The sequence below is a fragment of the Morone saxatilis genome, unplaced genomic scaffold (genome assembly GCF_004916995.1).
Source record: "Morone saxatilis isolate NCDOM2014 unplaced genomic scaffold, NCSU_SB_2.0 Contig11, whole genome shotgun sequence".
NCBI classification, from domain to species: domain Eukaryota; kingdom Metazoa; phylum Chordata; class Actinopteri; family Moronidae; genus Morone; species Morone saxatilis.
The window spans coordinates 17,975,039-17,991,533 of NW_023339663.1; the positions used below are offsets into that span (position 1 = coordinate 17,975,039).

The window sequence follows — 16,495 nt, forward strand, 5'->3', positions numbered from 1 at the left end:
GATCGGCATTCATCTTGCGCATGACTGACCGTGACCTGTTCACACTGGAATCCGATATGGGCCATACTAAAAAAAAAAATGTGATAAGCCGAACAAAAAACTTGGATCTGAGCAATAAATCAGAATTGAGCGCTAAGTCTTGTAGTGGGAACGTAGCCATATATACAGGTGTGCTGCTCATATTATATACAGTATACAAGTAAGAATGTCTGCCTTGCAGTAGATGTTTTGTGTAGGGTTTGTTTAGGTCAGAGTCTAACAAATCTCTTTGTTATTAAGAACCATATTAGTAACAGTGTCCATTTAAATATAATCTGCCCAGCATAACTTGAGTTTTAGTCTGTTGAGCTCATAATATTAAGTAATTTATAAAATGCAGAAACCTAATGTAAGGTAAAAGAATAGGGGACTTCAGATTTTATAAACTGATTCGATAATGGATTCAGATTTTAATGAAAAATCAATTCCAAACCCCAGTTAACACTATCTGATCACCTTTGTATACTTGTCTGTTTCTTTGTTGTCTTTGATATATACGTTTGTTGAAACCTGGTGATGCCATCACTTTTCTCTTCCAAAGCTTCCATCATACATAAATTGTTTATTTCCCAGCTGATTGGTGGTTGTGAAAGTGTCATCTAACTGAGGAAATTATGAGCTTTGGTCCACTTTGACTGTTTTTTTCTTTTAGTCCTATTTAAAGCTGTTGACATTATATGAATTTATACAGCTGCCAGTTTCCTATCATGTTCAAGCTGATGTCTAACTCATCCCAACTGCTTTTTATTGTGTTTCCAGTTGATAGGCGGCTTCATCCTGGCCATTGGTATTTATGCAGAGGTGGAGAGGCAGCGCTACAAGACGCTGGATGGAGTGTTTCTGGCCCCTGCTGTAATCCTGATCCTCCTGGGAATTGTCATGTTTATTGTTTCATTTATTGGAGTCTTGGCTTCACTAAGGGACAATTTAACCTTACTGAAAGTGGTGAGTAATGTGCTGAGAGCCAAGTAACTTATCTTGTGGCTGCTGTTTGGAAGGTGTCAGTAAATGTTTTACTTATTGTGTGGTTTTTATGACACACTTTAAGAACAATGCACAATTTCACTGTGTTTATTTTCTTATTTACAAATAAGCATAAATAACTAACCAGTGTGCTCATATTTACCTCTATGTTTACCAATAAATCCCTTTTAAAACACTATAAAAACCTATCCGAAGATAAACATGTAGTTGCAATATAACATGGTACTCTCAGAATGAATGTGTCAATATTTATGGCCAGTTCTTCAAATGTTTCTTCACTACAAAGCAAGGTGTAAACATGTTGCTAGATGGGAAAAGATAGATCATTTGTTTGAAAGTTGGATACATTTATAGACCATTGCTTCCCTTTTTGCGCAAAAACAAATGCGGGACTTTAAAGCGGAGGTGTGTGAAGAAATGAAAACAGCTAGTCCTACAAATATAACACACAGAAAAACAAGCAACCTTTAATGAACGCAGCCAACCTGTTGAGAGGTACATCGATCAGCTATAACATTATGACCACTGACGGGTGAAGTGAATAACACTGATTATCAGGTTATCATGGCTCCTCTCAGTGGGTGGGATATATTAGGCAGCAAATGAACATTTTATCCTCAAGCTGATGTGTTAGAAGCAGAAAAATGGTCAGCATAAGGATTTGAGCGACTTTGACAAGGGCCAAATTGTGATGGCTGCCTCTGTGTGGTGCGGTGAACACCAGCATGCCCAGGTGGTCATAATGTTATGGCTGATTGGTGTATAGCTCTGTGGTGAATAGAAATAGTCAAATGTGAAGTGTATAATGGCTCTTCCTCTCTATTTTGTTTGGTGACAGTTCATGTACACCCTGGCTGTGTGTCTGATCCTGGAGCTGCTGGGAGGAATATTGGCGCTAGTGTTCCGCAACCAGGTGAGTCGTCCAAGTTGTTGATCAGTAACCTGACACCTCAGTATTTTGGAGTGGAGTTTTACCTCCTGCAGTGTAGGAACAGGATAACAATCAAAGCTTAATAGAGCAGTGAACTAATACTGACACACTTTCTATCACGAGGAGATGATACAAACCACACTAACAAAGACAAATAAAGCAGAAATGTTTGATTTCGTTCTTGGTTGGTCTCAGTATCATTGATGTACACTAAACACTGCATGTCGCTTCTAAATATACAAGTAGTAGTATAAATGATGCTGGAATTATGAATGAATGAACCGTGATCATGACATGACATTACACTTAATAATATTATTAAGGGGCTAGAGTACACTAAAGAATGTGTCATTATGCTTTTGGTTTTTCAAAACTGACTCAACCATGCAAATTCATAAGTTGATATAGTTTCATTAAGTGGAGACTTCACTGACACCACAGTGAAACCTTATTTGCTCATATTTCTAGTCAGGAAATGCACATTATAATCAGAATCTGTTCAAAGATTGGTCAGAGTATTATTTGTATTATATCAGTATAAACGTTGTGCTTCCTTGACCCATCTTTGTGTGTCTGTATCTTTCTTCTCTGTCTTTCTTGATTAATATCTCTCTTGTAATCCTGCTCTCATATCCGTTTTTTGTTTCTCCTATTGTCTGTCTGTCTCATTTCCCTCCCTTCAATAAAATCCAATAATGTTCCTGTGCATACTAATACAGCGTTCTTGGTTGTTTTTGTGCAGTCGTGAGCACCTCCTCCAAAACAGGTAGCAATCATGAACAGTACTTTGTGGGGGTGGGGGGGAAGGAAGGAAAGACTTTAACGTGACAACAGACCTGACCTGGAAAGCCCGGAGGTTATCATTTGATTAGGCAATTTCACTATTGGCATTTACTGACACACTGAGTGCGGTGACTAGTGGGCGACCAATATAGTTTTTTTTTGGCCGATATAGAATGCCAATATCAAAACAAGGAGTCATGTATAATGCTATTCTGTAAGTAATTCAGGTGTATAGTACAAGGCTTAAAACCAACTTTTTGACCACCTTCCCAAAAAGGGGGAGTGCTAACATCGTTCCACAGCAGCCACACTGACAGGGCTGCCTGCAGATGTGTCTGAAGACATTTTTTGTTTATTGATGCCGATCGATTATTCGGTCTGTCACTAGCGGTAACCAGGAGTGTACCAGCAATTCCTTACTAGGCAACATGACTTGAACATTTTTATTTGCTGTGTTATTTGCGCTACAATGACCTCTGCTGCTGTAAACCAAACAATTTCTGCTGCTTCTTTATATTTAGAGACTCTCATGGCGAAACCACTTGAAGCCTTTTATTGTGAAACAGCTACAGGTGCAATCACTGTTGGTAGTATCGTAACATGGACATTTTTCTTTTTTGCCAGAGGGTTTTAAATATTGTAATGGAGGAATCAGGAAGCCACAGTCAGAAGAAGTGTATGCAGTTTGGGTGAACCTACATCACTGGTCATTTAACATTTAATAATAATAATGTGTTTTGTTTTTCAGAATTATATGTTTTTTTTTATCAGTTTCTATAAACATTAAGTAGATGACAACTACTAACTGTCTATATGCTGACTTATTTTAGTAGATTCTTTATATTAGTGAAATAAGTGGTCATTGTTTCCTCCCCACAATCCTGTAATACACATAACTGCATGAAACTGCTTGAAGTCTGCATCTAAACTAGTAGGAGAGCTGTTGAACCTTTCATCATGGTTGCTGCTAAACTTTTTTTTATCAGATGTGCCTGCTGCTTCTGGAATTAGTACTCAATAACAACTCATCTTTAACATTTTCTTGTTTTGTCTTTGTGATTTATAGATGTATTGAACATAAGAAAACTACACCAAATGATGTATTTTGTCTTTTATTTTCTTTTTTAAATGGTTACATCTCCATCTCATTTACACAAAGGTCATTTTACAACTGATGGTGCATGAGACATTAAAGTGCCTCATTATTTTTGTGAGATGAAAAGTTTTTATGTAGTTTAAGTCAACATTTTGGAAACTGACTTTACACAGAGAAGAATCATCATCTTTAGACGTGAGGATGTTTTCATATAATGGACATTAGGATTACTTCTAATGTGGTCATTTGACCATGATTTATGGTTATGGAGCAAAATTGGTTTGATTATGACAGTCTACTACTGAGATACTCATTCCATCAGTTTTCATTAATGAATATCTTAATGTGACTCTGCAGGGAAAAACTTGGGTATCAGTCTTTTCACCTCTTTTGAATGCTTTCAATCATCTCATTTACATGACTCTTACATTAAAACATAATAATGGTCTGTCGTGGAATAACTTTTTCAATAATATCATGTGATGCATTTTTATGGTTATGTCTGTTTGTCAAAAGAAAAGCTAAATGATTATACATGTTATTGTGTTAATGGCAGTTTTATCTAAGATACAATGAAGAACCCGCTTCTAATATGTCATAGCTTTATTTTACTGTCGTCTCATTTACTTTGAAATTATAAAGACATGGCAGTGCATGAGGAAATGTGTTCATTCTAATAAGATTTCCGTTTTTTTGCACTTTTTTCTTTCTAGGGTCTCATTTCCATAAACACTATGGTTAAGATGATATTGCCATGTGAGCTTATAGTGAGTCCTTCAATAATGATCCAGTGTCTTCTGTCTCAACGGGAATATGCCGCAGTAGACTTACTCCAATTCTATAAATCTGCTCATTGTAATGTAGTTAAACGTGGCTGCCTTGCCCCTATAGGCTCACTGTGAAGAGCTGATATGTTCAGGGGAAGAAGAAAATAAATTAAATGAAAGGCTCAGCCCCTTTAATCTCTGTGACTCTTATAAGGGGAGCAGTTTCCATTCATTATCTGTGGTTAAAAGAGTGGAGACTGAGCATCGACAGGCCTGAATCGGGTAAAAAGCCTGATGTTCTGTTGCCCCAATCTCTAATGAAGTATAAATTAGACTGATTTATCAGAAACGAAGAGTCGAATGAGGTGAAATTAGTGGGATAAATGATTAGTTCCCTCAAGGAAAACATTGAATGAAAAGCTTTCCATGAATGTACTTAGTGGAGTTCCAAGTTGCAAATATTTATTCAGTCTGAGACTGATACATTAACCTAATGTGACCCTGCTGCACCAGATTGTGACTGACAGATGTGAGCTGTTATATTTTAATATTCCAGTTCAGTGGATCAGTCACCTTGACTAATCAGAGCATTTCCTCTCCAGAGTTGCCCATCTGATACATTGATTGTAGATCAGCTGTGTCAAGGAATCAAATCAAACATGGTAACATGACCTCCTCCATCCCATTAACACAATTACACATACACTTTTATTGTCTCCCTCTTACAGACAGTGGGGTTACTAAACAAGAACATCCGAAAGGGCATAGTGAACTACTATGATGACTTGGACTTCAAAAACATCATGGACTTTGTACAGAGGAAGGTAAGGTTATGCCACTTCTTGTTTTCTGTCATTTATACCTTCCTGTTTGTATTTCAAATGACTGGATTGAACGGTCTGTGTAAGCTTTTAAAATGTTATAATGCAATGCAGTTTACAAAACAAACTTGTTTAGCATTACAAGGCTGAGTCAGGATTATTTTGGGGGGCGGGGGGACTGCACCATTAGTGAGCTTGTAGGATTAGTGCAGCAAGTTGTGTCCAAAATAATTAAAGAACTGTGCAGACCCATCACTCTGCACCTGCTCCCAGAATGCATCATGCTGTCTGAAGCTAAAGATCTCATTACCAATTGTTACCAAGCCCATGGGGAAGCAGTATCTGTGGGCAGCAGAATGAACGCACATTAAAATTAAGAAGCAGCCTTCAACAAACACCACTGATTAACAAAAGATGAAAGACAAAGACAAAGACAGCGTGCAGGCTACATGCCATACACTATTAAGGAATTCAGAGTAACCAACACAAGTATCAGTGGCCCAGGATTGTGTCTTGATTGAATAATATTTTGGATGCTTGAAGGCCCAAAAGTAGGTATTTGGTTGGTTGTGTGGGAGGTAATTTGGTGGTTTAGCAAATGGAGGCTGAAGCACCGGCCTCTGCTCAAGTCCCTTTACTATGGAACTTTTAAAAACTTGAATCTAAAAGTCTGAGCTTCCACACATTTGTAGACTGGCAGGCTTTGTAGACTGGCAGGCTTTGTAGACTCACAACTTTAGTTGGTAAAAAGCCTTCATCATTTGTGTTGATTGTTTTATTGCTGCCACGAATAGTGGAAAGATAGTTAAGGTAAAAAAAAATACTTTTTCATATTTATTTCGGCATACCATCCCGTTTACAATATGCAACGTTTTGGCAAACTTGTCGTAGTTTCCTACCTTCAAAAGCAGTTCCCCTTCATTATCATTCCAAACAAAAGAAGGCCTGCTGGTTTTGAATGTGTTACGTGTGGTATGATTTTCTGAAGATCCTAACTTGCTAGCACTCTGATCCGCTTGCTCTGAAAACACATACAATTCTTCACTAACAGTAATAAGGAACTTGGCAGCAGTGGCGTGAAGCTTCTTCAACCGTATTTTTTTCCTGTCATGGTTTAAATCTGCCGGTTGGCTCAAGTCTCCTGCTATAGGAGAGATTTAAGTGCTTTCCTGGTGTACTTGAATGAAAAACAATCAGAAAACCCCTTGTTGGGGAACTGATGCTGTTTCCACAAGTAAATGGGCTTTGTGGATTTATCTGCGTTTGTGAGAGCCGTAGCCTGAATGAGCTATGGTCATGTGTTTGTATTGAATGAATGAGTCACTGGTGATACATCTCTTGGTGGTAACTAAAACGTGGAAACTTTGTGTTGTGTGTGGATTGGTGACTGTGTCTGCATGTATGTGTTGAGGTATTGTGCAATACTTACATTGTTTGTTATGTGAAGTGGTGTCACTTGATCCATTTTTTAATTGCGATGTGTTAGGTGTGTTAAAATATATGTTTTTGTCAGTTGTTTACATCTTGAGATTACGTTCAGTGGAAAACGTATCTGGCATATCAAACCACAAACAAATTTCTAGTGTTTTCACACTTGCCTTGTTTGACAAGCCCAGTCCTCTTTTTTTATTTCAGTTCATTTAGGTGAACAAATAAGTAGACAGAAACTAAACCAAAATTCTGCAGGCATGAAGGTTATCATAACGATCAAAAAAGACCCGCCCTCTTGACAGGGTCTTATATATGACAACCTGTGACCGTGACCCTTTCTGACAATCATGGCCTCTTCATGCATGTGATGGGCCACTTCTCTCTCAAGGTTGCATTTCACAGCATCTGTAAGCTGTAATTCCAGGTGTAAAATTGTATCAGGTGTGTAACAACAGAGAATTTCTCATCCTGGAGCCACAACACAAATCAGTGGATTAGTGGCCTGTAACATCATATACTGTATTAAGTTAATTTCAAGCTGACCTTTCTATCCGATTGCGCCTCATTATTCTAATTGAAATGTGACATTTATTTCGCCAGCATGGGCTGCCTGTATCTTCAATACTGAGAAAGACAATGAGCCTTTTTTCTGCTCACAATTACAATATATTGCATAGTTAATCAAAATAAGTAAACCTAATGCTGACAACTGCGGTGTCTTACTGCAGTAAAGTTACCATTTCTTATTTCCCCAAGAGGAGATGGAGGCAACTCCAGACATCTGCCTACATAAACACAACGGAGCTCTAATATTTCAGACCTTTTTTTTTTAATTTATCAGAATTTACATTGAAGTCATAGCATTCAGTGTTGTCACAGCCATTGCCACATGGTTTATATCAAAAAGCCTTACAGCAGTGCAAACAACAAAGCCATTCAGTCATTTGGACAGACACTGACTTCATTTGCTGAGCACTGTGTGGTTATTTGACACAAAAGTGATCATGCATATTTATAAGTTCATTTTGGATTCATCACAACAGGCAATGTTGGCATTTAGGCGAAGCAAGACGAAGCAGTTGTGTTCAGATTCATAGCACATTTCATCAGAAGTAAAGCCAATGTGCTTTACATTAAAATGCTTATAGCTACAATGTGTGTGTATATGAAAATATGATAAATAAGAGATAAGAAAATGCAATAACAACAAACAGAACAACGTACAAGAAACACACACACACACACACACACACACTAACTAATCAAAATTCTATGAAAGTAAGGAGGTTTGTGAACAGTATTATTTTCAGTATTGTTTTTTTCTTTTGAGAGCAAGACCACAGTAGATGACAAACAGGATGTCATATTAGAGGATGAGAGTAGGATGGTAAACTTAGGTGAGGCCAGGAGAGAATACCATCCAATGGTAGCGGTAGATGGCATTGCCATCCAAAGTTAAAATATTTTGTAACTTTTTGCTGTCCTCCATGACAGTATTTAAAACCGGATGTTACATAGCTCCCTCACACAAGGAGAAAACATGGACAATCAGTGACACTAACAATTAATAAATTACATTAAAAAAATATACAGAAAATTGTATTTGTTTTATATATTTATTCCATTATGTGTAAACAATACAACATCACCATAGCAACATATCGTTATGCATGTTTCGTTTTGTTTTGTTTGAATTTCCTGTGCTGTGAGGAAGGTGCTGTCCGTCTACCTTCTGCCTGAATCCATGTAAATGCAGCATAACTTGGGTTTATCTCTACCATATCTTAACCTTATATATCATATATATCATGCAGTTAACCACTGCATGACGGCAGCCTGAGAGGTCTGATTGGATTGTAGTCAGTGAGCAGTCCATAAATTTTGTGGAGAGGCAAATTATTAAGTGCTTTATATATAGCACGGTCATGGTCATACAAACATTTAGCCTCTGTGGCTACTTAAGTCTTGTGAGTCACACAGGAAAAACTGCTTCTTATATAATTTATGTTGAACCACCTGACACACACGGATTAAACAAGAATTGGTGAAACTATCTAACCACAATAGCACAATAAACACAAGCCAACAAAATTAACAGAATCTATATGAATAGGACGGGTCAATGTTGCCCTCTCAGAAGAACAAATCAGTCACTATGCTTCTCTGTTATTGAAACCTGGCTGTATTGCACCTGGAGAAGCCCTGATTGATCAGTTTGGTCTACAAAGTGTGTCCATCCATCAGATAGGAGAACATTGGTGGGAACAGACCATTACTCGGGTGGTACAATAAATCATTTGGTCAGGTTGTATTACTGTAGATCCTCTGTTGCCGCCCCTTTCCTTTGACAAGAACTAGTTTTTGCTAAAATTATAGACCAATATTCTCCAGCAGTGCATCACTGTAAGATGAAGTTGGTATTTCTTTTGTGGCAGTAATGTTCTGCCAATGTTTTGATTGCATAGATGTAAGATAAAAGCTATGTGTAAGCTACCCAGTCTTAAGGGCTTTTATACAACATAAAACATTGAGCCTCATGCAAGAATGTTTTTTTTATTTTCCTCTTATATATATATATTTATGTTATATAAGGTTATGTTGCATTGCAATTAGCTAATGGAGACACTACAGTAAACCCATGTAAGGTGCTGTGTGCAAACCACAAACCAATAAGCCACTGACATTTGACAGGTAACTTTAATATGTAGTTATTAATATTATGCAAATCTACTTTTAGTGGACTACTGCCAAGTATATCAACATAGCAGTATAACTTAGGTTGTACATCAGAATTCTTATAAAAGTACACAATTTTGGAATACATTTCTAATTGTGTGGAAGTATATTTTCCTGAACTATAACAAGGCTGGCAAGTATAATTACATTTGTATTTAACTTAAGCTATATTTTAGTATACATACATAAAACGTGTTATATAAGTACTGTATATCTGCAGATAAGAATGGCTCATTCTAAGATAATGAAAACACAACAATTCTTATTTTCAGTTAATTATACACTAATAAAAACAAAGCTATGGATATTATATTCCATCCTCTTAATGTTACACATTGGGCCCTTAAATTTAATTACTTAAGTTAAAGTATAAGAGAGAGAGAGAGAGAGAGAGAGAGAGAGAGAGAGAGATGAACTTCTGCATGTGTTCACATCATCCATTAGCACTATAAATGGATGTTATTAAAATACACAAGATATTGTCAGTATTTTGACATCACCAAATGTTTGTGTGACAAACTAGCCAGTAAGCACATAATGCACAAGGCACTGAAGCTGGACTGAGAAAACACATTTCTCCTGCTGCATTTGAAAATAGGGAAGATGCTTGCTGGTACCTTTGGTTATCAGTGCGAGCCAGTCACAAGTGTCTAGTCCTACAGATACTGCAACGTCAAACCTGTGCATATTGGAGATGTGTCAGCCTTACATTTACTGGAAAAACTGTTTATTTGTATGTGTTATGTTGACTTGTAAGATATCTGCAAGACATTGTAGTTATGCACAAACGTCAGCATATTCCAGCAAAAATATACCTTCCCCCCCAATTCATCAAACGTAGGCAGGAACCACTCCTGTCAGGGGAAACATACAGGAAATAGGAGAGGGAAAGTAGATGAAACAGAGAGGAAATTAACTGTGGTTAGAAATTTCTGCAGGAATAGATGGAGTTGTGTAGAAAAAAATCTGTGTGTGCTGCAGGGATTTTCTAAGAGAAACACACCAACAGCTCTTGTTAATGTATCAGCACCACTTACAGCAGTAGCAGCCTACTTGAGTAATGTGGGTTTTGCACCTAGACCATAAGCAAAACCCTTTGAGGTGAATCTATCTTTTGCAAAATGTTACCATTTTAATTGTCTCTGATCCTCAAAAATGGTCTGACCCATAAAATGTCACAGCCTGCTCTTTAAAAATGCTGTATTTGTAACCTGCAATTACTTACAAGCTCCATCTTCAGTTGTATAACTGATGTATGGTATCTGTAGGGTTGAAATCCTTTTGTTTTCTGATGGTTTATTATCCCTCTGCTTCCTCTTCTGCTGTCTCTCTAATTGCTGCTGGATAGTAAATGATAGGGACATGACATTTGGTAGGATGATGGATAATTGTTTTTAAGTACTCAATAATAGTAATATGTCCTCAATTAGCCTGATGGCAGTGTAATTAAAGGTACATATGTTGGCCACTACAAACGACATGGAAACGTGTTATACAGGAATTATATATATATAGAAAGTATTTTTTTGATATATTAACATAGTAGAGCCTAGTTACGCTTTATTGACTTGATAAACAGACATTTACATTGACAGAGCAAGTTTAAAATATATGTATATACAGATTAGTAACAAAAACATTTATAATAACCTTAAATAAAACAGAAAAAAATACTAATACGTGAGAACTTTTGGGTGTGTCACTCACTGTCCCTCCGGTTGTGGCATGTTAATATATATTGAACAGCAAGATTTGCCCTATTTCCTCCTTCCTTCCTGGGATTATTTTTGAGTGGTCATTTAGATCATATAAATCTACGATTACAGGGTTTAATGTTAATGTTTAATGTTTCTTCTTTCCAATGTTCCTTGTAGATTTCTTTACAATGCTTTATAATTAGTTTTACTCTGATTGGTGCTTGAAGTGTTGTTGTGAGACTAATCAGTGTGTCTGAGACCATCTGAGAACACTCTGTTCTGGGCTCTGCTCTTGGGTTTGGAGAGCTTTTGAATGGAGTGTGACATTGGGCTGGATTTAAGGGGATAGGAAGAAAGAAATCAAAAATGTTCTGTGTACGTGTAAAATGTAAAGATTCAGCTGGATCTTTGTCCAAACGGGTATAGCTATGATGACTGAGTGGACCCCTTACTTCACTACCATACATTGCAATGTGCTGGATGGCACTGTCAAATTTATTAAGACAGATTTTAATTGGTTAATTTGGATATTATAAAATATTCTCTTAATTGCATGTAAAGTTTTTTTATTTTTTAGTGCATTCACTGCCATGTTGAAACTCCCTGATGCTGTTATGGTTATATCTAGGTGGGTCAAATCTTGACATTAGTTTTCTTCACGCTTACTGCCCAGTTCTGGCAGTACTTTTCTTAATATTTATTACTCAAACTCATACTTAAATGATACTTACTTGTAGCTCACAATGGTTCAAATATTTAACATTACCTTACTGAATGTGGATGTCAAATTCAATGCATATCCATCAGTACTGGGCTGATTTAGACCCTTTTTAAAGTTGAAGCAGCTGCAGCAAAGTTAATGCCTTTCACACCAGACAAGTTTATGCATGTAAATTAATGAAACAAGAAGATGACAGTTTGGTATAGACTTCATCAGGTCATCATTACAGATGATTAGATTGATCATAGCAGTGGTAATCAAATATTCAGGTAACTGGGTTAATTAAGAAATGGCAAAGAAAAGGTTCCTCATGACACCAGCAGAGCCAGACTTTGGATTGGGATCCAACAGAAAGAGTATTTGATTGACACAAAAATCTGAGTAAAGCAAAAAGCATGAAAATTTGTCAAATTAAATTTTGTCTTGTACCATAACGTCAGTGAATAAAACGTTGTGTAACCCAATCATCGGTCTCAAAGTGAAAAGGAGAGTCTCGTTATAGTTGGATGGGATGGAGGGACATTTCATTGGTGTTGACAAATGTTCTGAGAGATAGATCCTTCAAATTGGTCTCTTAAGGATGCAAAATCCCCTGAACTGAACTCGACATCCATCTTCCCAAGTATATGATTTACGGCAGGACTTTTGGATTGTATTAGACTGTAGAGTTGCACCTACTAAACCGGTAACTCATTGTGGAGCTGTAATGTTTTTGCACTTAAACTTAACAGTTGCGGGCACTAATCACATCATAATTGCCCTGCCTTCCTGTGACCCTAGTTTGGGTCCTGACCCAGTGCTGGAAAAACTGCACTCTGTGGAGTTATGCCAGCAACAAGTTGGAGCACACTGGCATCATGTCAGCATACTGATCACACTGCCTTGCAAAGAGCAGCCTCATATTTATTCATGTATTTATCTTCTCCCTTTATCTTGTGTCACATCCTCTCTTACTGTCTCTCTTGGTGTCTGACCCTTTGTCCAATTTGTTCTCTGTCTTTCCTGTACTGTCTTTTCTGAATTACTTTCTACAAGCCAATAAAACATTTGTCCCCTTAAATGACTACAAAACAGAGTTAATAGTATGGCTCTTGGGTTTTTCAGAGTGTTTATTCTCTAAGGCAGCTGAGCAGCCGCTATCCACCCCAATGACATTATGAATCAAATAGAAGTTACTGAATGGAGGCCTGGTGTAATTTATTTTGAGTGCCATCAATTTGCATAGTAAAATTATTTTATTAAACACCTTCAAAAAGAAGTCAAAGTCAAAATGCAAGGTCCAGAGATATCATGGAAAAAATGCTCTGTTGTTATTTACATTGTTTTCAGTCCTATTTGTTTTAGTTCATGATGGATATTGAATAAGCTTTGACATCCTTGTGGTTTCCCAGCAGAGTGGCTGCCTAAACAGCCTACAAACCATATGACACAGGAGCACTTAATTAAAACAAATAATGAAGTTGTCTGAAGCAGCGTTTAGTCAATGTGACTTAAAAGCTCTGAGCCAAAACCAATAATAATTACCTTCCTTTAGATAGCTTATGTGAGGTTCATTTATTTTCTCTGTGAAGTAATGATATTTATTTTCTTGTCAGTAATGGCTGAAATAGAGGGCAATATAAGATAATTGGTTGGTGTCGCACCATTTCGTGCCTGTGAACCAACAATAGGAGACTGGCAAGTACCAAATTGTTGTTAGTGTTATTGATTCAGGAGGAAACACTTCAGTCTGTGAGGGTGCCACTTTTGAGTTCTGGCTGCATTTGTAACTTTTCACTAGAAAAATGTAAATTAAGATGTCAATGTTTATATTTCGCATTGGAGTTAGAGGACAAGTAGAGCTTTAGGTTCCATTGAATTGTAAAGATCTTGATCTGTATGCATGTAAACGTAACATAATACAAATGTATTGCCACAAATTACACTAAGAAAGGTTCATTGCAGGATTGTTTGAATTAGATGATATTATGTCCACTGGTTTTTAAGTGGAATTTGTATTGTAATAATATGATCATGTTGTTTTAATAATTAACATTTTTTTAATCTTGTTTGACATGTGTCTATAATATATCCAATTTAAACTATAATTTAAATTGGATATTTATGTTGCAGTATAACATTGTATTATATTGTGTAATATTGGTTTTAACCATAGCCCTACCACCACCTGTATAGTGATTTTTGGCAAGGAGAGACATATAAAAACATAACACAGACTCATAATTACATGCAAATTATAGTTAATTATGGCTCATTTCATCCCAAAATGTAACTGGCATTAAGCCAGCTCAACAGACAAATGTTTATCAAGTTGTTTACTTTTTTTGTCCCTCCCCTCTCCCTGTCTCTCTTGTCTATTTCTCTTATTCACATTACATATCCTCTTCCATCACTCTTAATCTCTTTTCTTTACTTCTCCTTTCAATTTCTGCACTCATCTCTACTCTGCTGTCCTTTCTGTCTTTGGCAGTTTAAGTGTTGTGGAGGTCAAGAGTATAAGGACTGGTCGGTCAACATGTACCACAACTGCTCTGCACCTGGTCCATTGGCCTGTGGTGTCCCTTATACCTGCTGCGTCACTACCAAGGTAGGTATGACTATTACCATTGCTATTAGTATTATTTATCACCACTATAAACTGCTCTAACTGTTATACAGTTGCATGTACTGGCTGTTGATTATGGGTTTCTTGTTGTATCAGGTAATATTAGAACCATTTCTATCCTGCCAAATACAAAAACAAAAAACAAAACAAAGAGCATTGACCTAGAAAACAACACATGGACATCAGTGCCATTATGGGCTCAGAGGATTTACAGACACACAGGAAGTCCTGACTCTATGTTCTGTTTTGTGTTTCACTTTACATTAAAGGGGAAGTACGCTAATTTAACATATTAAAGTATATTTACAGGTCTTGGGGAGTACTACTGCATAATGTGGATTTGCATGAGGCCTTTTGTAGCTCCAGTGGGAGCTGCGAGAAATCATTTAAATTGACTCAAGTGGTCAGCATCGGTTGGGTCTAAAGACTACAAGTTTGAACATGAAAAAAATCTGTGGATGTGGAGTTAGAAAGAAGTGAGTTTACCTGACCTCTGAACCCCATTCCTAATCTCTTCTTGAGGTTTGAGGCTACATTAGCAGCTACTACAATAAGACACCCAAACCTCCGACCAAACTGTTGGTGGTCGAGTTGCATTGTGGGCATCAGGTTTTGACAATGAAGAAAGAATGCATGGAACAAAAAGACAATATCTCTGGTTCTGCTGCATTGTTTTTGATCATTTGTTAACTGTCCATTACAAGTCTGACAGTGTTATAGAAGTGCAATGCTGAATCTATGCAGTTCTTTGGTTACTGCTGACAGAACAGGTGCTGTTTTGATCTGTGCTAATTATATCTGCCAATACCACCCAGGTATTAAGAAATGCATCTCATGCTCTGTTAACTGAAGATTAGTGTTTGATACCTAAAGATTACCTGAAGTGCATCTATAAAGCACACATTTTATCATTCCTGTCTCCTATTTATAGTGGGTCTGTAAAGCTCTGAGCACAGTCCGTATGTCATTATAGTAATAGCTGTAATAGTGTAGAATTACAGTTTAAAATGCATCTCATCATCCCTTATGATGGTGATTATGCCTTTGCCATGGCAGACACACTCACAGGTAATTTTCTCTCACACAAAACAGCACATGTGCTCCCTTTATTTCACACACCTATACTTCCCAGAGTTTACAAGGAAGGACAGAACAAACACTTTTTAGTTAGACAGACAACAGTTTGATGAACCGGCCAACTCTGCCTCAGAGCTGGACTCATGAAACCACTGCTCCTTCATCCTGTGTTCTCAATATTAAATTAAATTACCACAGTGTTGCTATTAGCAATTATTGATTTTTTTTATTAATATTCAATTTTGCATTACTGCGAGTCACCTGTGATAAAAAGGTTAATTAGGTGGCAACATCTTTTTTTCCTATTAATTGATAACATAAAATGTCATACCATTGTTTCCAGTTAATATTTGCACTGGTGGTTCATATTTTATTATTTTACTGTATTTTCTTACTCTTTACACAACATTCCCCTTCTGTGCTGCTGTCCCAATTTGAATTTCCCCTACGTGGATCAATAAAGGAACATCTTATCTTAATAAACTGTAGAGGAACCATTGTTAAGCAGCCTAAAGGCAGCCAATATAATGTGTTTACTGTAGTCCTTTCAGTATAAAGTTATGATAGAATAATGAACTAATATTCGATTGTTTTGTTGTTGTACTCAGTTTGTTGTGTTGTTTTTTCCTGTATTCAATATCATGAATTTGTCAAGAATTGTTTGGGGAAAAAATGCTCAGCTTAAGCTGAAGCCACGGCCACTATAATTTCTCATCTCTCCATATAATTCTATTGAGACTGAAATTCTCATATTAGAGATATCATCAGAATCAGAGTCAGAAATACTTTAATAATCCCAGGGGGAAG

General features: G+C 36.9%; 1 protein-coding gene across 3 annotated transcripts in view; it reads left to right on the forward strand.

Moving 5' to 3' along the window:
* tspan15 (tetraspanin 15) overlaps window positions 1–16,495 on the forward strand; it is a 29,373-nt gene that overhangs the window by 6,928 nt on the left and 5,950 nt on the right. For all 3 annotated transcript variants that reach the window (XM_035682251.1, XM_035682253.1, XM_035682252.1), the window contains exons 2-5: window positions 799–984; window positions 1,862–1,936; window positions 5,329–5,424; window positions 14,477–14,593. In XM_035682251.1, the coding sequence (XP_035538144.1) occupies window positions 799–984; window positions 1,862–1,936; window positions 5,329–5,424; window positions 14,477–14,593 (474 nt within the window). The remainder of the gene's footprint in view (window positions 1–798; window positions 985–1,861; window positions 1,937–5,328; window positions 5,425–14,476; window positions 14,594–16,495) is intronic.